Genomic DNA, 25881 nt, shown 5'->3' on the forward strand with positions numbered 1-25881 from the left:
TGACTGATGATATTTATGACGCCACACCTGAGAGTGCGGTCTCCCTGAAAATATGCTGGTCCAGCTCAGATCTATATAAATATTAAAGTGTATATATACAAGTTGTTTTTTTTGGTGTTGTTTCACTTCTTACAGCAGCAGTAGCTCCACTTCAGCACCACTAAAACACTTCTTACGTTTGGAGTCCGGTGCTCCCTCTTTGGATTATAGCCTAGTTTTGAGCATTTCAACTTTCTTTCTCGCTTCACCTTCTCAGTATCTGTGTGCACACGGCCCTGCAGTCTCATGCCCTTTTACGGGCATTGGAGCGTTTACCTATGCTAATCCTATGTTCACCTCGCACTTGCTCTCAAGGAGATGGCATTCATCAATGTAGTTTCTGTGGAGAGCACGTTCATGAATCTGATGATTTTTGTTAAGAAATTTCTTGAAAAACGTCTTAAGAATGAATTTAACCTTCCACTTGTGTTAGGGTCGTCACCGACCCGTTTTAAGGTTTTTAATGCATAAAGGCACCATATAAATTAGTTTATTGCATCAAGGCTTTTTGACTTGGTCAGGAACCTCTATTTAAACAGAATAAAACAAACAAACAAAAAAAGTGTGTTTTACATCTGATTCAAAGGGATAGTTCAACATTTTGGTAAATTGACCCTTTGCCCCAACGCTCTCGTGGACAAGTTGTGACCTGCATACGGAACGTTACGAGACGGAGTTGTCCACGTAACTTGTGTTTTTCGGAGTTGTTGGATTGAGTTTGACGAGGGAAACCAAGAAATCCCATTAGCCTCTGTAGCGTAGCTCTGAGCAGCTTGTGGCTCTGCTCCGCCGTTCTAAAAACAGCTTGCACTGACAATTAAAGGTAACAAACCTACTCCTAAGACTATAGGGATTATGGCAATGGGCAAATTTGCCAAAATGTTGAACTATCCCTTTAAGATTTGGGTCAAAACCGACCCTAACACAAGAGAAGGTGGCAGGAAGCTAACAAGAGGGAGGTTGGGGTAGACTGACAAAAAAGGTCCAGGGACCCACACCAAAAATAGCTAGAATTCTTAATTGGTTCCCACCATTGTCATGCTGTAGCTTACTGTATGTGAAGCTTATCATCTGAACTTATAGCTGCAAAGGCTGAAGCTCAGTGTGTTTAGTTAGTGGGGTTTCAGCGAAGCCACATATTCCAAATAACCCTTCAAAAACAGTTCAAAATGAATTGAGAGAGTAAAGTAAATTGAGCAGTAAAGCCAGTTGGGTTTAAGGGAAAGTATTAAAGCTTTCTTTTGCCAAGTGCATTTTAATATTTCAAATGACAGTATTGTTTATTGATGTCGTAAAAAACATCTGGACATGTTTAATAGTCTTACTGTCTTGTCTGCCTGATGAAGACCACAGAGCACGGAGTACAGTGGGATGTATTGGAGCTTTGTCGGACTTGAGTACGTTCAATAGAAGTATGTTGACTTAAATCACAGGAAAAACATGACGTTAAGACCAATGTTTAGAATTTCACTGTTTAGAACTGGAAGATCACTGGACAGATAAGAGACATAAAAGAGGATTTGACACTGTGAGATACAGTAGAGGATGTTGTTCAGCTGGCTATATTCACAGCTGAACTTGAGGCCTCCTGAGCATCTTGTGCTGTTATCATGTGTACTAAATCACAAGCTCCAGTGCCCCAGGGCATTTCCTACCACAGTCCCCCCCACGCTATTATTCGTGCTTAACAGTGAACACAACCTAACCCCATTTCCTGTTCTCCAAAGAATTGATCCTCAGATATATTGCTTAAGCCCACTGACCCATAAAACTCAGCCAATGCATTGTAGTCTTTGTCTGAAATTAAAGGAATAAGGGGGGAGTGAATGAAGAGTGGCTGAACGTCTTGAAGTGAGACAAGAAACGTATACGCACACAACACATTTGCCTAGCATAATGTCCAGACTGATACTGACCTGTGGGCCTCTAGGACGAAATCACAATTAAGAGATACTATGTAGAGAACACGATGACATTATGCGCTCCGCTGTACTGAGCTAAATGAGATAACAGAAAACCTCAATTAAGAAAACTGTATAATGTAGTTAACAACCTCGAACCCAGTTTACTTTCAATAACCCATTAAAATGAAGTATGTAGGCCAGAGGGGGGAGTTTGAAAAGGTTCACTGTTCACCTGAAGGAATCCTTAAAGCTGTTAGTATAGTTTTAGGTTGGCTAAGTCAAAGTCAGCATTAACAACATGTGATAGAACAAGAATCAAAACAGGAGTCAGCACTGATGTTGCTCTTGGTGACTTAAAGGGATACTTCACCCCAAATCAAAAGTGAACTCTATCCGCTGCCATTATATGACCCCCCCTGGAACTCCAAAAGCGTTTTGATGACTGAAAATTTTCTGCACGTTGCCTTGGCATGACGGTGAGTAGAAAGTTGGTGAATTATCGCTTTTTGGTGAAGTATCCCATTAAGTACACAATCATCATTTATAACACATGAATACTCATTAGTATGTAGTTTATAAACACATTTAAAAATGTTTTACTCATCATTGATAAGCACTAACTCGATTCATAAACTACATACTAATGAGTATTTATTAATGCTTAACTAATGCTTAATAGTGTGTATGTGACCGATGTTGTCTGGCCTGCCCTGAGTGGGTTTCGAACCCGGGTCTCGCAGACCGCGGGCGACGATGCTAACCGTTTTGCCAAGAGGTCAATGACCACTTGGCAAGTGGGTTAGCACATCTTTTATGGGTGAGTGAGTTTAACTTCAGTACCGCTAACCGCCACACACAGTCACTTCTCCTTACTGGTACCTCGTGACTGTGACTATACCCGCGGATCTCCGTTACACTTATTATAAAGTGTTACCAAATACATTTAATGCTGAACTTCTTCTGGACAGCTGAGTAAATTAAACAGCTGTTATTGCTAACATAATTGAGCTCCTTATTTATATATAAATAAGTTATCATCATCATACTGTTATCATCAATGAATAAATCTCATATAGCTTACAGAGCCAAGCCAATGTGCAACAGCAGCCTCACTATGTATCCAAAGCTGATATATCATAGTGTTGGGTGTTATGAGAATCATAATAACAACAGTTCGACTTTAAATATGCTGTTCTCATCTGTACACATTTTAATTGTGCTAATTGTTCTGTTATCTTTTTTTATTCTGTCCTGCCTGCTTCAGTGGCTTGGCTGCAGGTTTCCATCTGACCTGTCTATGTGTGGATTAATGACACATACTGTACGTACAAGCTGCAGTCAGTACAAACCAGAGGCTGCTCTGATAACCTTCTTTCACTCTTTCCAAACCTAATCAGTTCTGGCCACAACTGTCTGAGCTGCCATGCTGCAGTAAATCAGTGGGAACTAGAGGCTTCTAGTTAATTTTGCGGAGGGGATTGGGGCATGTGTGTGTGCGTGCATACAGTACATGTGTGTCTGCGTTTGTGTGCGTTGTTTAGTTCACTTAATAAGAAAGTGAAAAACAAATGATGATATGATTAAACTTCACATTTCCGAGTCATTTACACTTTTTCTAAGTTCCAATTGACAAGAATAAAGTTTTTTTTTTAATAGTTGAATGCTAATGTGTGTGTGTGTGTGTGAGAGAGAGCAGACAGACAGGCTGGGCTTAGTGGGGCCCAGGAGAGCCCTGGGGCCCATACACAACAATAAGCTTCTTTATTACAGACTGAAACTGAAGACAGCGGGGGCACACCCTGTGGGCTCTTCATGCATATCAGCTTATAGGCTCGCATGGAGACACATTCAGCGACTCATAAGCAGAAACAAAAATAACCTCCCGCAGATAGTGAGTAGACACTGTCTGCAAGTTTCGATGCAAACAAAACAGCTCAGGTTTCAACCAGTGGACATAAAAGGACCCAAACTAATGCTAATTAAATGAATCTGGTGTTAACCTGTTGAGAATCGGTATTACTATGCTGAGAAGATGAGTTCTATTAGCCATGGTAAAAATAACGCTCAATATTAGAGCAACAGAATCCAAGATGTGTTGACTCTTAGCCCCTAGTATGTGTCTGTATGTGCCTACATTTTCCATAATGCAATGAATACATCACATCTGTCTTTCTCTAGAATCATTTTTTGAAGTTTCAAATCCAAAGGCTCCAATAATCCCAATGGCAGCACTATGGCATCAACTGGGGCGATTTAGCCAGACTTGCACCTCCAGAGAAACACAACAGATACAATCAAAGTTTCCATGTGGTTGTAATGTTTAACATCTGTGGTGTGGCCCCTGAAAGCCTGAACACCAGGGGTAACCGCATCTTCAGGGGCAATCTCGTGCTCTGCTGGTGGGCACAAGAGCCAGATTCATCATTTTTTTAATGCTTTTGTCTGGAGATCCAACTTCCTGTTTCACTGTAAATTCCTCAACACAGAGGCACAGAGACCTCATGGAAATCTAAGATTTATCGACTAAAAATGAGACTGAGGAAAAACCCTTGAGCCTCAGCCACCAAAGCTAAACTTAAGTTAAAACATTGGAATTGCGCTGATGCCATGTTTGTTTTCAAAATCTTATACTCTCTACTATATTTGTGCATGATAAGTGCTGTATGGTTAAGGTCGGGGAAGATCGTGGTTATGGTTATGAAAAAGCAAACATTAATTGTAGTCTGGGATGGGATGTGAGCTCCGTTCTCCTGCTACACACCCATCCATCATTCCAACCTCCACACTCTTACATTCTCCCACGCTGCATAATGCAATACTTCCTGTCTTAGCGCTGAAATTTGGCACTGTCCATGGACTTTATTCCTCAGGACACTGGACTACAAGAGGCAATTCAGATGTGTAAATCATGGGACCTTCAAGGAAGTACGATATAGCCCTTTAAAAACAAACTGTATGTAATGTAATTATAAATGGATAAGATTTCAGTTGTTGTTCCTCTCTCATTAATAAAAGTATACCCAGACCCTGTATTCAGGACTTGAAGCCTCTTTGGCAGCAGTTAGAGATTCCAGTCTTCTTGGTTAAATCTCTACAAGCTTTGCACATCTGGAATGCTGCTGTCAGATCAACTCTGTCCGACTGGATGGGACATGTATGAGCTGCTGAGGTTCTCCTCAGGTGTTCAGTGAAGTTCAACTCTGGACTTTGGTGGTTCCACTCAGGAACAGCTAGAGACTTGTCTCAAAGCCACTTTGGACTCTTTTCTCAAGGTCATTGTCTTCCTGAAAGGTGAAGCCTCACCCCAGCCTCAGGTTGTCTACACTCACTGACCTCTGAGTTTGGCTGCAGTCACCCTGCTGACCAGTTTCCCTGCCCCTGACACCCCTGAAAACACACTACCATGTTTTAATTTGAAAACACTTTTTTTCAAACTAATACAATCTCCATCCATATGGACATTAACAGATCTGAAAATGCATGCAAACATGAGCAATCACACACACTGGGCACACATTGCTGGTACACACAGGAAGCAGACTGTGTGTAGGCCTACTGTTGCAGCTCATTAGCTGAAAAAAAAAACTATTAAAAAAAGAGGTTAAAATACAGAATTTCACTGAACATAAGCTGCAGCAGACAACAAGGTCTTCACCAATGGTTGAGACCCAATCAGGGAGCATCTGTGGGCGTCTATGTCATCATCAATGAATCTATTCCAGTTTTCATACTAAAACGGGTCCAGCAGCATCGTTAGATGCAAAAATGTAACAAATGAGATACATTTTAAAATGAGGTGTGCTCAAAACTCACTTTAAAATGTTTTTTCCCTCCTTCCAGATCTCATGGATTGGTGTTTTTCCCAACATGCAGTGCGTAAATACCTTTGTACCATATTATGCAATTTCAGTTTTGATTTTTAATTTTAAAAATTGCTAAATATTCTATGCATGTTTTACTTGGTTCATTGGCTTTTACATGTCTAGTGATTGGAAATCAGCCACTTCAAGTTAATCCTTGAGGTCTATTTTTCTTTTCTTTTTTCACCATGCATTTCTATAATGGTTGAAATCTCAATTGCATTTACACCATTAAGATGAGGAAGTTCTCTGAAACTACAACCTCTGAAGCTGTGGATACTCTGTCATCCCATAATGAAAATGAAGGAGCCCCTTGCAAATGGTCCAAAGTGACAGATAGTGGCTGATGGTAACAACAGTAGAGACTGTGTGAGGGTGTCATAGATCATGCTGATGTCTCCACGAAGGACAGACCTCTAGATAAGCTTCTGTGGAGACTAATTCAATTGGAGAGTAACATCAGCCTGAAGTGAGGGTCTGTTGGGCTCAGCCAGACCACAGTGAAGAAAGCACAGAACGGCAGCTGCTGCTGCTGGGGTCAGGACCACGTTCAGGACAATCAGCATTCACAATGTTGATGTATTTTGTTAAAGGGATAGTGTTTTAGGAATAGGTTTGTTACCTTTAATTGTCGGTGCAAGCTGTTTCTAGAACAGCGGAGCAGAGCCGCGAGCTGCTCAGAGCTACGCTACGGAGGCTCATGGGATTTCTTGGTTTCCCTCATCAAACTCATCAAATACACAATCCAACAACTTTAAAACACTCTCATGGACATGTTGTGACCTGCGCATTCACCACGCTATGAGATAATATCAGACCATTTTTGAGTTCATGCAAAACCGCTGATGCACGTTCCCGTCGGGAACAGTTTTTCAGCAAGCAGTCTCTGTATTTCCCTTGAAAACAACTCCGTCTCGTAATGTTCTGTTATTATCTCATAGCGTGGTGAATGTGCAGGTCACAACTTGTCCACCAGAGCGTTTTGGAGTTGTTGGATTGTGTATTTGATGAGTTTGATGAGGGAAACCAAGAAACTCCATTAGCCTCTGTAGCTTAGCTCTGAGCAGCTCGCGGCTCTGCTCTGCCATTCTAAAAACAGCTTGCACCGACAATTAACAGTAATTCAGTCATTCCAATTTAACCTCAGGCACACAAAGAACAACACACATACATATAAACACACACACACATACTCACATACATATGCATCTTCCACCACAATATATGTACTGTACAGCACCACAAACACCACAGCCGTTGTCTTTGTTATTTTGTCTAAGTTGTCTTGTCAATCCTTGTAATAAGTTGTTTTCTATGTCCCTCTATATTCGTGTTTTTCCCCATCTGTCCTGTAACTGTAGTACCTAATAATAATAATTAAAAAAAAGAAAGAAAAAAAAAAGGGTAACAAACCTACTTCTAAGACTATGGCAATGGGCCAATTTGCCAAAAATGTTGAACTATCCCTTTAATACACAGAAATGTAGTGAAGTTACAGAGCATCTCGTGTTTGGACAGAGAAAACATCTGACAAACATGTAAAAGCCCGGCCATGAGAACGGAGCGTTTCTCTGGTGTGTGGTGTTTCTCACTGCTGGTGTTGCTGTGGTTCAGCCAGTAAGACGATACAACAGTCTGTTTTTCCTCTTGAGTGCTTTCACAGAGAACCGGAGTCACACTCACACAAAAAAGACGTGACCGCTCACAGACAGCAACAGCTGGAGGACTTACCGCTGGAGCAGTTGGAGCCCCCCCAGCCCGGTTCACAGTGGCAGGTGTTGGGAGCCATGCAACGGCCGTGAACACAGCTCTCCGCACAGTGAGCTGGACAGAGAGGAGACAGGAAGACAGGCCGCTGATAAGTACAGTCGCTCACAGACAGACACTCCTAAAGAAGACATCTGCATTAGTATTAGATATGTAGGAGGAAATCACCTCGGCTTTAACAGAGCTGTACACACTGGGATCTGACTTGAATTACAAGAGTTAAGACTTTGGACTTCCGTGTTTAAAGACTCCACTTACTCCTCAAGTGCCAATATAGAAAAGAAAAGGATAAGTCCACTATGATTAAAATAATAGTGAGATACATAAATATGAGTAAAACTTCTGTAAAACAGTGATGATTGAGTTTGCTGTTTTATCTTTGGTTTCTTCCAAAGAAAGTACAATAAAAAATATAATCCACATGCAATATGTCCAAATCGGTACAAATAAGCAGGTATAGCAGCAGGTGGGTACAGTAAATAAATAAAGATAAATTCTTATTAAATAACAAGATAGTAACAATTGGTCTCTGGCGCTCATGTTGTGTTCAGTGCCTGTGTATACCATAAGGAACAAAAGACATCTTATATTCTCCAGCTGGTCCTCGCGGTCCTGAATCAATGACCAGACGGAAGCAGTTCAGTGGGTGTGAGGTTTAGCCTTCCTGTCAACAGCACTGTCAAATATATTACCAATTATACCAATTCTGGAGAGCATGATTTATTTATTTTTTGCTCTCTCCACTCAAGCTGCTGAACCAGGCTGATGCCCTCGGTGTGTCATTTCAAGTGTGTGTTGGCAAACACCACTTCCTGATTGGGAACAATTGTTGCTTGTCTCCTTAAAATGCCCTCTGTGTTCTCATTAAAGGTTAGAGTCTGCTCAGTGATTGTGCCCAGATACCGAATCTTCTTCTCAATCTCATGACTTCCTCTTTTTTAGATATTTTTTTTTATTGGATTACTTGTGTTAAGCATTATTAGGCTATATTCATCAGTTGTTTCTGTTTTTTGGCCCCTTGCTGTCCGATCCTCAGATCAACTGCAAACAACAGATCTGACATATGAGAAAGAACTTCAACTTTCAGCTCAGCAATTACTGAGAGGACGGCACAGCAGGAAAGGTTAGGGACGTAAAGTTTAACAGTGTAGATTGATAACCTCACCTCAAGCAACTCAATTAAACTGTTCAACATTGATGTAAGTAAAGAAAAGCAAGGACAGAAAATAACAACAGCAGCCAATGCCTCCTGCTCTTCTACACATTCAAGTCTGATTCTTGTCTTTGATTATTGTTTCTGCAACTGGATGTTCATCATGTTTGGAAAAGATTCATGTGCAAATGATGTTTACTTTCCTTTAGATTCTGGTTTGGTCTCCTGCAGCTTGAAGAAAAATATTTGGATATTCAACTGCTAAATGCCCCCCCCCCCCTCCCTCCCTCCCCTCCCTTACTCTCTCTGTCTCTCCCTTTCTTTTTCACCTCTGACCCAACATTTACACCCACTTCAATCTATTTTTGATGTGAGAGGTGAGAGAGAAGTCAGACATTATACTTGTGTACCTCTGATTCCCACTCTTCCACACACACACCAGGATATATCTGGGCACCTCACTTTCACATAGATCAGAGAGACGACTTACTGAAAACTGTTATGAAAAATATAAATATTAAAGAGCTATACATCCAGAAAAAAATGTATCCCTCTTCCCATATTTGTCTATATGACAGTCTAGACCTGTCAAATACGAGGCAATGTTGATGTGTTGCAGCAACAGGCTGAAGCGACCAGCGACCAGTCTAGGTCTATGGGTTCATCACGACAAATTTCTTTCACAGTGTTGATCCTCTGTTAGTAGAAAAATATGAACTTTGTGCACTAAAAAGGGAAAATGTGATTTAATAACATTCATTTCTGTAAAAGAACAATAGCAAGAAGCAGTAACTTCCTTTGGCACCAGCTGCTATTTTCAGTATGGTCTCACTAAATCTCTGATGAGTCATTAACAAACTCATTTCATTAACAAGGCCACTCCGGCTGCATCCAAACTAAATCTAATAAATGTAACCTTAATGCAATCTGGTCTCTGACATGCTGTGTGGTGTGAGGATGTGGTGGATCCTCGCTGCGCTGCTTTGTTGAGGAGCTCAGGGAGACTGCCACTGCAGCATGTGATAGCTGCTTACACAACAGAGTCTTTTCACACCAAAATAAATTCCCCTCTGAACTCCCGGGGCACAATATCACATCCCCTGCCTGCCTTGCATCAAACCGCGGCCTCCCGTCTCCTCCAAAAACACACACATACTATGACTTTCTTCTCTCACCAACCACTGACACTGTGTGCTCACATAATGCTTTCTTTTTACTCTCTCCTCTGAACACCAGTTGTTGTTTTTGCCACTGTGGCTTCACACCTGTCACCGCCTGCTGGCCACAGAGAGGGAGGGAGCAAGGGGCGAGGGGAGGGGAGGGAGGGTGGGGGGCTAGCACAGTAGCCAGTAAGGTCACTATAATAAAAATACACGGAGACCCTAAAGGTTGTGTTTTTTCAGCTTGTGATAGTGATTCAGTTGCACTGTGCTCAACAGCATCTTCATATATTAAAGAGATACTCCAACATTTTGGCAAATTGGCCTATTTTATATCCCTATAGTTTTAGAAGTAGGCTTGTTACCTTTAATTGTTGCTGCAAGCTATTTTTAGAACGGCGGAGCAGAGCTGCGAGCTGCTCAGAGCTGCGCTACGGAGGCCAATGGGATTTCTTGGTTTCCCTCATCGCCGCTGATGTGCATTCCCATCGGGGGCAGTTCTTTGGCAAGCACTCTCATTTCGGTACGACACTGGCTTTGCATTTACCTCGAAAACAACTTTGTCTCGTAACATTACATTATATTATTTTTTATTATTATATTTTATAGCGCGGTGAATGTGTAGGTCACAACTTGTCCACAAGAGCATTTTGGAGCATTTCGATTGTAAGAAATTCATTTAGCCTCCGTAGTGTAGCTAACTTCCCTGCTCCAGCGATCTAAAAATAGCTTGCACTGACAATTAAAGGTAACAAACCTACTTAGGGATTATGGCAATGGGCAAATTTGTCAAAATGTTGGGATATCCCTTTATATGTTGCATTATATTATGTATTATTTTATTTTCCTTACACTGTCCAAGTCACAACATGACAAACTTTTACTTTTTACACTACACCTGAGAGCTGATCAAGGTTGAGCATACTATGTTTTGATTTTAATGAATTTAGATTGTTGAGTTGTGAAGAGTTTTCTTGCATTCATAACATTAATACTATAGGATGCCTGATTGATGAAATACCAACAAAATAAAACCATTCATGCAGGACATGTAATTATAGTGCTATGGTTTAAGGGTCCCATACAAAGGTAGGTGTGCATGTGTGCTTTGATTATGAAGCGGGAATATAGGTTTTATATTGTGAAAGTGTTAAAGCCTTAGTCCACATAGAAATGCACACAGGGGTGCCGTGTGTCGCAGTGGGTTGAGCAGGCACCTCATATGCAGAGGCTATGGTCCTTGCTGCAGTTGGCCCCGGTTCGAATCCCACATCACATATCCCCTTTACTGCATATCATTCCCCCTCTCTCTGCCTCCCCATTTCCTGTCTCTCTCAACTGCACTATCCAATAAAAGGCATAAAATGCCCCAAAAATATACTTAAAAAAAAAAAGAAACGCACACAGCCTCTATGAAACTGAGGTTTAAACCAACCGTCAGGACTTCCTGTAACTCTGTGATGTCACAACAATAAAGCAGTCACTGTCCTCAGCCATGGCCTAAACCCACTGAACGTCCATCCAACACTGCAGGATTTGGTTTCTCTGGGTGTCTGACAGTTAAATAAATATAGAATTTGATATTTTCATTGGTTTACTCAGAAAACGGTCAGCCAATCAGGAGAGAGGTTTGGAGAATGCACTCTTCTGATTGGCAAACTGACCCATTGCCACTAAATGTAGAACTACACAGAGATAATTTTGGTTATCTAAATACATCTTTGAAGAGTAATATAAGGACGTTCAACATATTCAACATCAAGGTACTCACGAGCACAGATCTCTCCGTCCTCGTCAAAGCCTGGACAGCACTGGGACTTCCTGCGGTACATGGTTTTCTCACCTCTGCGATATGCTGTCCGATAGCTCACCCTACACACAGACAGGAAGTGAGATCACACACATATTCACACCATGTAATTAACTTTCATTGATCATTTCATTGTGTGGTATAAAATGTGGAGTAAGTTCTCTGCATATGGAGCCAGGAGGAATTAATCATTTAAAGGGATGGTTCAACATTTTGCCAAATTGGCCCATTGCCACAATCCCTATAGTTTTAGGAATAGGTTTGTTACCTTTAATTGTCGGTGCAATATATTTTTAGAACGGCGGAGCAGAGCCGCGAGCTGCTCAGAGCTACTACGGAGGCTCATGGAATTACATGGTTTCCCTCATCAAACTCATACACAATCCAACAACTCCAAAAAAGCTCTCGTGGACAAGTTGTGACCTGCACATTCACCACGCTCTGAGATAATAATGGAACGTTATGAGACGTTGTTTTCGAGGTAAATTCATGCAAAACTGCTGATTCATGTTCCCGTCAGGGGCAGTTTTTCAGCAAGCAGTCTCTGCATTTGCCTTGAAAACAACTCTGTCTCGTAATGTTCCATTATTATCTCATAGCGTGGTGAATGTGCAGGTCACAACTTGTCCACAAGAGTGTTTTGGAGTTGTTGAATTGATGAGTTTGATGAGGGAAACCAAGAAATTCCATTAGCCTCCGTAGTGTAGCTCTGAGCAGCTCACGGCTCTGCTCCGCCGTTCTAAAAATAGATTGCACCAACAATTAAAGGTTACAAACCTACTCCCAAGACTATGGGCCAATTTGCCAAAATGTCGAACTTTCCCTTTAACTCTGTTCTGATGACAACCCTGTCAGACCAGAACAATTCTTATTATATACGTATGAGAAGCCTATCCACAAGTTTCCGAACGTCATCTATGGTCAAAACTGGCTTCCGGTTTGCCGGTTTGGTGGAATTTTACGTTTACGTTTCCATGGTTTTCAGGCGTTGTCATAGTTGCGGTAAACGCATATGGATCTATTAACGCTGGCTTTTAACACAGATGTCAATTTGTGTGATATCCACTGTTAAAAGCTGCTGTGATGATCCATGCGTTCTGTAGCTGTAATGCTATTTAAGCAGGTCTACTGCACCAGTGAAACAGAACTGACTGACTGTGAATTGCATTTGAAGGAATTTATATAAGAAACTGTGCGAATGTCATGCTACTGGTTACTTGGCCATTCTCTCTGCAGCTGGAAGAGAAGTGTTTGTAGTGACTTTGAAGTCTTCTGTTTAAACCTCATTTCTGTGGCCTGGATGCTCAAGAAAAAAGAAGTCAGTGGACTTTGTGATAACAATTTCTGTCAGACTTCTAATTTCTAAGTTGCAATAAATAGATTTTGTTTGTCCTTACTTTGTGATCATGTAGTTGCTAGTGTAGACTGACGCCACAATGACATAAGCTTGACAAAAATAAAGGAACTCAAGCAGCTTCAAGCCACGGAGGAGAAGGAGGAGGTGGAAACACTGTGGCCTGGTTTGGTTAACAGATGAGGGAAGCGTGCCAGTGCACTACAGAGACCAAAGCAGGCCGACCGCCCACCCTCTTCACCCATACACACAGGTTCTTGTTTGGTGCCGTCCTTACCTGTGTCTGGTGCACTTGAACCAGTTGAGGATGTCTGTGCAGCTGGTGTAATAAACCTGATCGAACGGATGAGCGTACGACTCCTGCACGGTCACCGAGTAACTGAAACCACAGGAAGAGACAGAGGAGAGACACATCAGATAACACTGCGAGGGCTTAGAACCAAAAGGGCGTAAGTGACATTTGACAAACTTTACAGGAGAGGCAAAACAAAATTTTGACCAGACTTCAATCAACTGTATTCATTAACCTTAAACCACAACATTGCAACCACAGAGATGCTTATATGAATGAGTATTTATGTAATAAACTTTTGACATATTAACACAATGAACATGTTCTTAAACATTTTAAAATCAAAAAAATATGTCAAAAACGTCACATACGCCTTTTTGGCACCAAACATTTTCAAGTCTTCTAGGACATATTGGGCGTATCTGCTGAACAATGCATTGAACTGATTGAATAATTAACACTTGAATAAGTAATTAATTGTCATGTAACTCATTCATTAATTATTCTAAAAGGGTCCTATGTTCCCCGCGGTTGCTGGTCGATGGACTCTCTCTACTTATCTGGACTCTATCCATCTATCTGGCCTGTCTAGCCTCTACCTGGTCTTTTTACTGTACTAAACTTAACCAACTCCTGTCTTTATTGCCTAAACCCAACCAATGGGACAAATACACTTCTCACTCAAAGTCACAACTCAACTTCTCACTCAAAAATAGGCAAAAATCTGCAAAGTCACAACTCCACTGCAGGTATGGGACAAAAAATGGCATGTTGCCCTGGTCTTTTTGGGGAAAAGCGGGGAACATAGGACCCTTTTTCTATGAAAGGGTTCTATGTTCCCCAGTCACACACAAAACAGGTACATAGGAGCTGGGGAACATAGGGATGACCCCAGTAAGGCTCTCAAGGCATGATTCTGTCTTACTGTAATCACTCTTGTGAGGGCATACATTCAAAAACAACTCTGACTCATCTTTAACTTCTTTAATATAGGATTCATCAGTTTGTTTCATAATATTCATCAAAATCTTTTCTGCCTCAGACAGTTCCATGTCTGCAGTTTTCTCAGCCATTTTGAATGCTGTTTAAGGGCAACAACTACGCTTACGCCCTTCTGGCTCTGAACCAACATGTGGGTCCGACATGTATTTAGATGTATTTTTCTTCTGGCTCCAAACATTACTGACATTTTTGAGTTAGGTCTTTATTGTTTTGTTGCTTTATTCAATACAGTTTGATCTCAGATGGGTCATTTTGGCATCATTGGATAGAGCTCATTAAGACCTTTCTTTTGATATATAGAACTCATTTTCGCCCAAAATGTCACTTACGCCCTTTTGGTTCTAACCCCTCGACTGGCACTTTTACATTTCATTATGTCCATTAATGTGCATTGTCCTCCTTAAATAAAAAAAATAAAAAAAAATAAAACAAAAATACAAATAAAAGATATAAGGATCAGGATCTGTGTTAGTGTGTGTGTGTGCTTATACTTATGTTTATTTATTTGATATGATATCACAAATACATTGAGACTGTTCCAGTGGACAGAACAGATGCTTTGCTTGGGTGTGTTTAGCACAAGTGCTAATTTTCAACACCAGTCCATAGGCGGCAATTCAAAAAGCACAGAACATATTATTAACAGTATAAGATAAAACCAAGTGCGTGACGCTACATCATGACAGTAGCATACTAAAAAATACACAGCACAAGATCAACGAGAGGAGATTGAGCAAACAGAAATCATGAACGTAACAGTAAAAATAGCAACAGTGAAAAAGTCCATATTTATGCATGTGGGCATTGTTGTTTTGCTTTTAACCACGCTTTTAATCCTCTATCAAACGAGTTTGTATCAGTCTCCAGTTTCAGGTGAGTGGGTATAGTGTTCCATAAGTTTTATTGAGAAGGCGGACTGTCCAAATGATGTTGTACACTTGGGAACAATGCAGTCGCCATTGTGGGAGGCTCGTGTGTTTACTCGGCTTGAGCTACAGCGTCTTTTTATCAGTGCAGAAAACAGGGGTGATACACAGTTATGAAGACATTTAAAAACGAGTCTGATATTACAGTAAATTATAAAGTTTTCAAATGCATGTTCATCCCACAGGATTCTGAAACACATCTCTGTCTGAAGTGAGTATTTGTATGTGTGTGTTATTTAAAAAAAAATCAGGGCCCCACTATTACTTGGGGCCTTGGAGATTTATGGGGACCAAAATGCAGGACCCTGAGTTGATGTGGAAGCTGTGTCATTAACAGGTCCCCACAAAAATAGTGATATGCAGGTATGTGTGTGAGAAATACTTATGCGTACAGATGTCTCCATTCTCATACAGTGTGCGTGTGTGTGTTAATGTGCGTTTCAAGTCGAGAAAATTTTCACTTTTATCTAATAGTTCACCAAACAGCCCAGAGCACATGGTTTTGATTCAACAAACATTTGTGAAGCATTATTTTATGTGTGTGAAAATTCTTTATTGTGTTCAACAGATTTACTGGAAATAAGAATATAACCTGGTTCTGATTAGAGGGGAAACAAGAAATCAATTGGTACAATAATACAAGCCTAAATCATAGAAGGAGTTATAAATTAAATTAATAGATACATGTTAAATAAAGTTTCCAATAACAAGTGAATAATAAATGAACAGTTTAGTTGGTGTTAAGTAGAGGTTTTCTTCCAAGGACATTCCTATTCCCTCTACAAAAAGTGTTTATTTTTGTTTTATAAACCAATTAAATGAAGTGTGACTCTACTTTCATGCTAAAGCAGGGAGCCAAGGCAACAGGCTTTAATGACTGCATGTTGTTTAAATGAGTCATTTGTATTGTTTTTTGCAATTGTCACATAGTCAGTGTTACTCTTAACAGATCAAATATGTCGGTTCAGCTTCAAACTGATTTTTTTTACTCCCAGATTTGAAAGCATCCTTTTTGTTTTGCTTCTATTTCTATCCCCTTTTTCACAGCAGCAACTATTTTTGCTCTTGATTTCATTGCATTTTGTATTCATGTTACAAGCCCATGCAGCATCTTACTATACTTCATGTTGTGCTACAGGAAAAGTTGGTTGAAAGGAGCCCTTTACCTCAGCAGCCCTGCTACGCTAACGGACTGCTTCCATTAACATTAATGAGAGGGCAGTGTTATTTCACACAGAAATGTTGGCCCGAGTGTGGCCTGTGGTTCCCTCATATGGTTTGATCTCCTTCTCCAGTGTTTGACCTGTAGAATTTGTTCCCGTGACAACCCAAATGGGCGGCAGCGTGAAACTGTCTTTGTGAAGCAGGTCCCTGTAAAAGAACATGATAGCAAGAAATTGTTGACTGACCTCTCCCAGTGGCTGCAGACGTTGGGATCCTCCAGGTTGAGGGAGGAAGCGATGAAGGGCAGGAAACAGAAGGCCACGGCCAGGAGAAGAGTCCTGTGGCCGTGCAGTAACAGAGCCATCTCAGTCAGAACTGCACCTTCACACAGGGAGGGGTGAGGAGAGGACACAAGTCAGAGGGTTTCAATCTTACAGGATAGTGATAGAAAAGAATAAAAATGAATCCATTTAAAAAAGAGAGGTCAAAGTCACTAACTCAATCAGATCTCTCTCTCATTATTTTGAAATAAATCAAACCATAAGTGATTTTTTTGGGGGGGGGCAGCCTAAAAATCTAATTTAATTTTCATTCCGTGGAAACCGACATAAAAGCAGGGAGTGCAGCAAATGCTCCATGTGGTATACACCCTGAGCATTTGGCTCAGATTAACCCAAACTTTGTGTCTTTGTGTGTTTTTATAATGGGATACAGTTTTGAATTACTGATGTATCAATTTCTACTCGACTTTCAGCAAGTGTTCCAAGTCAAAACCGGTTCTAAGACCAAAAGATTTAAATGCAATCTGCAATTCTGCTCTCTGGCAGGAGCAGTTCAGGGGGCTCAGATTTGAAAGATGAATGTGAACTATGGTTATTGGTTATCTAATGCTAGAAATCAGATAAGATGCAATGGTTTCTTTGTGGGTTTCACTAACAAGTTGAGTTTTGAGAAGCAGCAGCGGCGGCAGCATCAATACATCACCATAATCAGAAGGGTGTGTTGGGTCTGTGTTGAGTGAGTTGACTCTGCAAATGTTACGGTCTGGCACCGCCTGCCTGAACTAACTTTGGCTTATGTTTACCACTTGAAATCTCTTTCAGCACATCGCACACAGAGACTGGAGAGTGGGTGTTTTAAATAGAAGAGAATGCAGGTTAAGTCATTATTCTAAAAGATACCCTCTCCTGCTTTATCTACCATCCAGACCATTGCGTCTTCTCAGACCAAGAGCTATCAAAATAAACCGTGCAGACCACCACTGGGAGTCACAACAGAAATTTAATACTGAAGTGTTGTGGTCCTAATGACTCGGCTATCGAGCCATCCAGACCTGGAGGAGGACCTTGATTATCAGGAATCTCTGCACTTCACATGCTGCACAGCAATGGTGCAGATTATATAGCATCAAAATCAGCACCTAGCGATGGTCAGACACCATGAGTCTCATAGTGACTACATCACTAATGAAACGTTCCTGTGTGCCCCTTGTGTTTCATCTGATTTCCTTTTCAATATGAAGCTAAGTGAGTAGACAGTGTCCAAGTCCAACTACACTGTAAAACAACCAGTTAAAAATAATGTTTGTTGCTTAATCAGAGTGTTTTGGAGTTGTTGGATTGTGTATTTGATGAGTTTGATGAGGGAAACCAAAAAATCCCATTAGCCTCTGTAGCGTAGCTCTGAGCAGCTCGTGGCTCTGCTCCGCCGTTCTAAAAACGGCTTGCACCGACAATTAAAGCAGAAGTAAGTGGTCCGGTCGTTTTCGCTAATGCTGCGTTCCAGGCAGGCTTTTGAAATCGTAAATTACAGCTTCAAGTCACAACTTACGACTTTGTAGCGTTTCAGGCAACCCACTCGTGTTTTTCCGACCTGTTTTACCGGTGAAAGTCACTATAACGGCCACTCGTAACTTCCGACCGGTGAACTCGTACCAGATCGAACTGGTACCACTTCACGGTCGGAAAAATACGAGTTTCCTTGAACGCACCATAACAGTCCTCGTCCCTACGTCGCCACATTCACGGCGTTCCTTGGCTGCACACACAGCCCTGCATGCCGTTCTCTCTCCTCATTGGATAAAAACTGTAGGATACGATAAATGTTTTCTCTTCGGCTCAGAGCAGAGCAGAGGGACTGAGAGACCCGTGATTCAGTCCAAACACTCTATGTAAGTGATTGCTGTCGGAAGATATAACTATTTAAGACTTATATTAACACAAATATATTACTTACTTCTGCTTTAAAAATAATAAATCTACTCCTAAAACTATAGGGATTATGGCATCGGGCCATTTTGCCAAAATGTTGAACTATCCCTTTAAGAGCACATCCCATGTTGGCAATGCCCAAAATCTCTCTCATCACTTTCCTGTCTCTCTCCAGTATCCTATCAACATCTGTCTGGTGCAGCCGTCTCATGGCTGCACCTCTTTGCACTACACAACATAAGATTCATACCACCTCCTTTGCACACAGTTATTTACTACTAAATAATAAACCATCAAGTAATTAAACAAATTGATCAACTATGAAGAAACCAACACCATCAGACTGTAAATTCTTCAGAATATTCATGACGTCAAAGGACATAATCACATTTAGGAACAGCTGTTTGTGTGTGAACCATGACATGAGGTCAGAGCCGACTGACCTGCAGGGAGCAGGGTCATCTAAGTTCAGTTGTGGAGCTTTGATCGTGTTTTTTTCTGAACTAGCAGTAACATGACACTGAGCTATATTAACATTTACAGTGAAAGTCACAGGTTTCATTATGTACAGTCTCTTAAGATCATTCTTTTCATGATTACAGCTCATTCCAGCCACTTACTGTATCTCTGCAGTGCCTCACTGTAAACATTCACCACAAAGCCCTATAACCACAAACATGGAGGACTGCATTATGTTTAATACCATTTGAGGATCAAACCTGGACAAAACAGCAGCATTAAACCATAATACTATTGCTGGGATAAATATATACACTTGATTTGAGAGCTGCAGCTTCATATTAGCTTTATGCTTTATGATCCATCATTTCAGAAGAGTTTGTCTGGTATTGGAGTCACGCTAAGAAGACACCACCTCACAGCTGGAGTTGACACAAGGAATGACAACCAGTACAGAGATCATGCAAGTTTTTGTTACAAAAACAACTGAAACCTGTGGTTTTAGTTTGTACAAAATTATAAATGGCACTGTGCTCTTTAATGGAGGAGGAGCCTCGACCCAGTCTATCATACGTTGCATTTCCAATGCAAAATCTCTTACTCATCACTGCATTCTCTATGATTTAAGTGGCTGGACATCACTGAATATTCATAGACGGCAGCACTGGTACATATTCATCTACAAAGCTGTGTTGGGTAAACTTCCAGAATACCCCTTCTCTCTCTCTATCTATTGTTGTAGCTACCATCTGCATGGTTGCTTTAATGTACCTTGGACAAAACATGATTCTCCTACCATAGGCTAAAAAATGGTCTTGGAATAATTTACAAAAAGTTCTTAGAGGGATATTTCAATTTTTTTTTTGCAAATTCACCTATTGCCATAATCCCTATAGTCTTAAGGGTAGGTTCATTACATTTAATTGTCGGTGCAAGCTGTTTTTAGATCGGCGGGGCAGAGACGTGAACTCTGCACGGCACACAGTATTTCCATCTTTCCCTCATCAAACTCATCAAAAACACAATCCAACAACTCCAAAACGCTCACATGGACAAGTTGTGACCTGCACATTCACCACGCTATGAAAGTAATAATGGAACGTTATGAGACCAAGTTGTTTTCAAGGCAAATGCGTAACCGGAACTACATTCCAGACACGGCTGCTGGGCGGAGTGATTTCAAAAGCGCAAGTAGTTCTGAGTTTTTGCTTCGTGTAATGTTACATAATGATAAGTTATTATCTCATAGCGTGGCGATTGTGCAGATCACAACTTGTATGGTGAGGGAAACATGGAAATACCATTAGCCTCCGTTGCGTTAGCTGAGCAGCTTGCGTCTCTTCCCCGCCGATCTCAAAACAACTTGCACCACCAATTATGAACCTACTCCGAAGACTATAGGGATTATGACAATAGGCAAATTTGCCAAAATATTGAAATATCCATTTAAACTAAAAATATTTATATCTATTAATGGTTTTAAGCGTATTTGTATCTATAGATATCTGAGTTTTTGTTTTATTGTTTATTGTATATGGGTTGATTTTACATGGCTGCTACCTTGGCCAGGTCTCCCTTGTAAGAGAGATTTCTGATCTCAATGGGACTTCCTGGTTAAGTAAATGTGAATTAATAAATAAATAAAATGATGTGTGTTTATACACTGAAGGAACCAAAGCCTGTGTACATGTTGAAAATGATGTGAGACATGTTCTAAGGTGCGAACGACTAATCCGAACTGCTGGGTATTAAAGTACCGCCTGAATCTCAGGGGGGAGACTTTTTTTTGTAAGTCTAGTCTCCTTCCTTAATGGTACAGAAACAGCTGGCGGCTATACAGCACATGATATGGCAACTTTATTACTCCAGATGCTTGATGAATCTAAAAAAACGGGTCAGTGAGGTTAGTCCCGTGTCTTGTGGGGGAACCTCCTGTTGAAAACGGTCGGTCGGTGGAGGAAGCCCCCGTGAGATGTCTCCAGCGACTGCGTGGCTGCTGACAGTGTGTCTGTGCAGGTGCTTTATGGGCCAGCAGAGGCCAACGCTCTAAGGTTTCACTGAGCGAAGAGAGGGCACAGCTGCAACCACCGACGCCGAGACCCCTCCCCGCCCCAAGACAACTGCACTGCTGCACAAACAAGGGCCATGCTGTGTGTGTGAAAGGGCTCTAGACACACAACCTCTAATGGGGTGGATTAGGCCGGGCTGCATAACTTTGATACACTGTTCCAGGCAGCACAGTATTGATGCCTCTCTGTCCGCTCACAAAGGACTGCCAGGAACCAAGACCTGCTGTCTGAAGTCCCTCCAGGACCAGACAAAGGGTGCACTCAGGCCATGGACCAATATTTATCTGCAGGGGCACAGTCAGTTTTTTTTCCAGGGCTTGAAATTGTCAAAATGCAGCTAAAATATGACGTACAGATGTGTGTGATCTTGATTCCCTTTTCCACGGACAGTAAAGGCTTTGAACTTGTTACAAATGATCAAAGACATGTTTTGTCTGTTTGATGTGACTGAGGTAACCAGATATTATTACGTATCATATCATTGTTTCTGTTGCGGTAATGAGATAATTACCAGGACTATTCCATGAGATAATAACCAGGAGAAACTACAGTCACCCTCTTCCTTGGCAACAATTCTTTGTTATGAGCTGATGAGGGCAGATCTGAATTCTTTTTTTTTTTTTTTGATCGATCTGAAAATTAACTTATATTATAAAAAGACACATGACATCTGCCTTTAATTGAAATGCTCTCTAATCAGTGCATCATCCCATCATGCAGTCTGTCTGATCTCTGATTAACAAAAGTAATCATAATGAGAAAACAGGCTTTGTTATCTCAAGATAACAGGATCATAACCTCATTATCTGGCGATAACTGCAAATTGTTTTCTCCTGATGATGCCTTTATTTCCTCTGCACACAACGAAATCTGTGCTAAATTATAATAAGAGACAAGCAATGTTGTTGTGACCTACTTACCTAGCTACTACCACAATGCCCACCGCAGCAAGTCACTGCAGGTTAAACCCCCGTCCAGCCAGACTATCCCCTAAACCTTGCATTTCCTGTCTGTCTCTATCAAATTAAGGCCCTAAAATGGCAAAACTCATTTATTAATGAAAAAACTGCAAGAGGGGAAAAAAAGAAGAGCAACAATATAGGGTCTAGATCAGGGGTTCCCAAACTTTTCAGCCCTTGACCCGCAAAATAACAGTGCCACAGACTGGCAACCCCCGCTATCGGAGGTGACCGACACGCACCAATAGGTGCATTCGAAAACAAGCGTATAACAACAACACAAACCAGAGCAGCTTCACAACAAGGATCTGATTTTACATAGCAATTTACCATGTGATAAAAGTTATATCCATGTAGTAAACTATCTATCTATCTATCTATCTATCTATCTATCTATCTATCTATCTATCTATCTATCTATCTATCTATCTATCTATCTATCTATCTATCTATCTATCTAATCTCAACCAATGAGATGGGTGGGCACTGGGCACTATTTGTGGAGCACAGCATTCTGGGTTTAATTTGAACTACTACTTCATCTTTTTTTTTTTTTTTTTTTTTTACAATTATGGCTGAAGTATGGTATTTCTATAATAACCTATATAAATAATAATAATTTTTCTTTTTTTTTTTTTGTATTTTTTGAAATCATCTCGTGCCCCCCCGGGGGTTCCTGACCCTCACTTTGGGAACCACTGTTCTAGCTTCATGGATGTAAACATTTGGCAGCAACATTTCTCTGCAGGCATGACAGCTATGACATCATGATGATTTTAGGACACACGAGGCTCAACTCCAAACTCTGCAAGTGTTCCCGTCACACTCTGTCTGTACACACAGAGTGGTCGGGCACTAATGTCCCACAGTGCTACAGATGGATAAACTAACTAACAAATGCTTGTCAGCATGCACAGCATGTGGAAAAGGTTTGGTATACAGGTTCACACTGAAATATCACTAAAAATCAGTACGCACAGCATAGGCCGTCACTTTTTCTTTACTTTGAGGAAGATGTGGACACGAGCAGCTCTCTAAACTTTCCCATTGACGCAGTCGTACCAAACAAAACAACAGCTGAGATTGATGGAGCGGACCTACAGCTGACTCTCATGGATGCTAAGCAAGCATGACAAAGTACAGCTTGGACTGATTATAGTTTACAAGTCCGACCACACAGTGTTGACTCTGATGTGCCATGATGACAGTCACGTTGAGGATGACACCGAAACAAGTGATGCAGAATGAAAAACAGCCTCCCTGACTGGAGGGGAGATACAGTATATGCAGCCAAGTTTTCCAACAGCCATCACAAACAAATTCTTATCATTTTTAATAAGGACTTCATTTCCATCCATGCAAATTCAATTTCCACATCACAACTCCAATCCCCTGTGTTTTATGAGAAAGGAAATTGATCACACAAAGATGTTTGTTGGTTTCACTGCTCCTGGCACCAGGGATGGAAGTAACAAGTCACACTAAGTCACACTTACTCTCCTCACTAAACACAACAGCTTTTTGTGTACTTGTATTTTTAAGTATTTTCAATTAAGTATTGGACTTTAGGATATTTAGAGTTGAGATAAAACAAATATCAAGAGTCAAATCAGCAGCTGATGCAGGGAAGAGGCAAGTGACCCACATCGTGTGACCAACAGCTGCATACACTAAATATTAAAAACATGAAACAATGACTTATATCTGTTCACTTCTATCAGTGAGGTGTGCACCACCTTTATCCTGTTTCAAATCATCTCTGTTGCGGCTGCAGATCTTCCAAGCTCTAATTGAGAAGGCAGCAATATGAGACTACTGAATAGACCAGCTGTACAGTTAGTTTACAGTGGGAATGAATGAACAGAGAAGCTGGATGATCACGGTGCGCATGACCCAGAGTGATGCTCAGAAAGACATTTTGAATTAGCCGGGAGCCCCTGCCAAGATGGTGACGGTGGAGCAGCTCGCTCCGAGCTTCACAACTGCTTTTCGGAAAACTGGAGGACATCACGGAGGTTATGTCCATTTCTTTTTCTTTTCTTTTTTTTACAGTCTATATGGACACCTGTTTTATTGTATCAGTTTCATAGCCTGCAAAGGGCCTGACTAGAATTCACTGGTTGCTCTTTGCTATTGTATTTAAAAATGGTGAGTTTGTTGAAAACCAAAAAGTTGATAGCAAAAACGTACCAGGTCCTATCCACAACTCTACGCATATTCTGCAGACAAGGTGGATATTTTTCAATTTATTAGTTTATTATAGCCTGTCAGACATCACATAACTGTTGCCTGTGATAAATACTACAGGCTTTGCTGATAGAAGCAATGGCTACTGCTGGACTGACTGTTATGTTAAACAGCTGTCTATATGGACCACTGATACAAGACCCGTTGACAGCTCAATGAAAGATTTGTTCCAGCTGAGTAAAGACGGGTCAGTGAGGTGGAATCCAAAAGGTTTTGTAATTCTATGGGACACTGTATCGTTTCACTATTGTCAGAGAGAATAGTAGAGTTTACAACCCATCCCAGGGGAGGGTGTCACTTTTCCTCCCACCTTACTTCCCATTCGAAAACACATAGGAAATTATTTTCCACACAAGGGTTTGAAAACGTACTGTCAGATGTGCCTCCTGGACATGACGAATGCTGAATGCCAGTACGTACGTATATGTGGTAAGGTTACATGACTCATCTAGTAACAAAGAGTTATTCATTTTGTTGTCATGGAATCAGCTAAACATTGTTGTGAATATTTGATCCCTGCTGTCCTTGCTGTAATCTTTGCACAAACTAGAACTTGCTTGGTCATCTGGTATTTTTTTTTTTTTTTTGCAAGGTCTTTTAGTGGGAGCTGTTTTTGGTAATGGGCCAAAGGACAATCCTAATGAAGCTGACAAATAAGTCATTTTCTTCAAACCTTTTTACTTTCTTGGTTTGAATGTCAGTCTTGTTCATTTCAATTCACACCAGTTTAAGCGGAACCAAAGTGGGAGGACGTTACTCCATGCTAGTCAGGCTCAACATGCAAAATGGCTTTTTTTTTCTTGCATCTCAGTAATCCTTCTTCTGTTTTTAAAGTTTATTAATTATTTGCTCTGGCGTTGCAGTGAACCCAGCTTTGGACGTCGCTTCCACAGTTCAGCGTACAACTTACTTTTATAGCTTTTTTAAAAAAAACAAACATTTCATTTCTTCACCAGACCACATTCGCTACCTTCTTCTCCTTCCGGCTCATTTTCACAGCCGATATGATGATGTCACGGTTTGCAAAGGAAAAAACAACATTTTTTGTTTCCATTGAGCAACTTTTCATTTTTCCAATCCCATTCTTTTTTTGGTCTGAACGTACCAGAACTGGCTTGGAGAAAGAGAAGGAAAAACAGAAGTCGTGGTCAAGAATGGAAGGCTGTCGGGTATTCATGAGTTTCAAATGTAGTCCTACACCTGCCTGTTGGGGACCAACACAGGTGTTTCAATTTGAGTTGTGTTTCTGATTGGTGTAGAACTAATTAATTAGTTTGAAACACCTGTGGGTCCCCAACATGGCAGGTGTAGGACTACTGTACATTTGAAACTGATACCAAGGTAGAGATGTGGAGAGGTGGTCAGGGGGTGAGTTGTGTTGGCTTGAGGGGGCGTAGCCTGGCAGGGAAGAGGGAAAGTACTGAGCAGGAACTGGGTGACCGAACTGTGACAGTCTCTAATATATGAGCCCGTTATTATTGTCACATGAAGACTTACATTTATGAA

The 25881-nt window shown here is 41.0% G+C and overlaps 1 protein-coding gene across 1 annotated transcript in view; it reads right to left on the bottom strand.

The window, feature by feature from the left end:
• The window catches only part of megf10 (multiple EGF-like-domains 10), a 60791-nt gene that overhangs the window by 30695 nt on the left and 4215 nt on the right, over positions 1-25881 (bottom strand). The window contains exons 2-5 of the mRNA XM_085794163.1: positions 16677-16812; positions 13325-13426; positions 11655-11755; positions 7535-7627 (exon numbers count right to left, since the gene is read on the bottom strand). Of these exons, the coding sequence (XP_085650289.1) occupies positions 7535-7627; positions 11655-11755; positions 13325-13426; positions 16677-16795 (415 nt within the window). The 5' untranslated portion in view covers positions 16796-16812. The remainder of the gene's footprint in view (positions 1-7534; positions 7628-11654; positions 11756-13324; positions 13427-16676; positions 16813-25881) is intronic.

Source organism: Trachurus japonicus, chromosome 12 (assembly GCF_045865225.1).
Source record: "Trachurus japonicus isolate A0001 chromosome 12, Traja_1.0".
Classification (NCBI taxonomy): domain Eukaryota; kingdom Metazoa; phylum Chordata; class Actinopteri; order Carangiformes; family Carangidae; genus Trachurus; species Trachurus japonicus.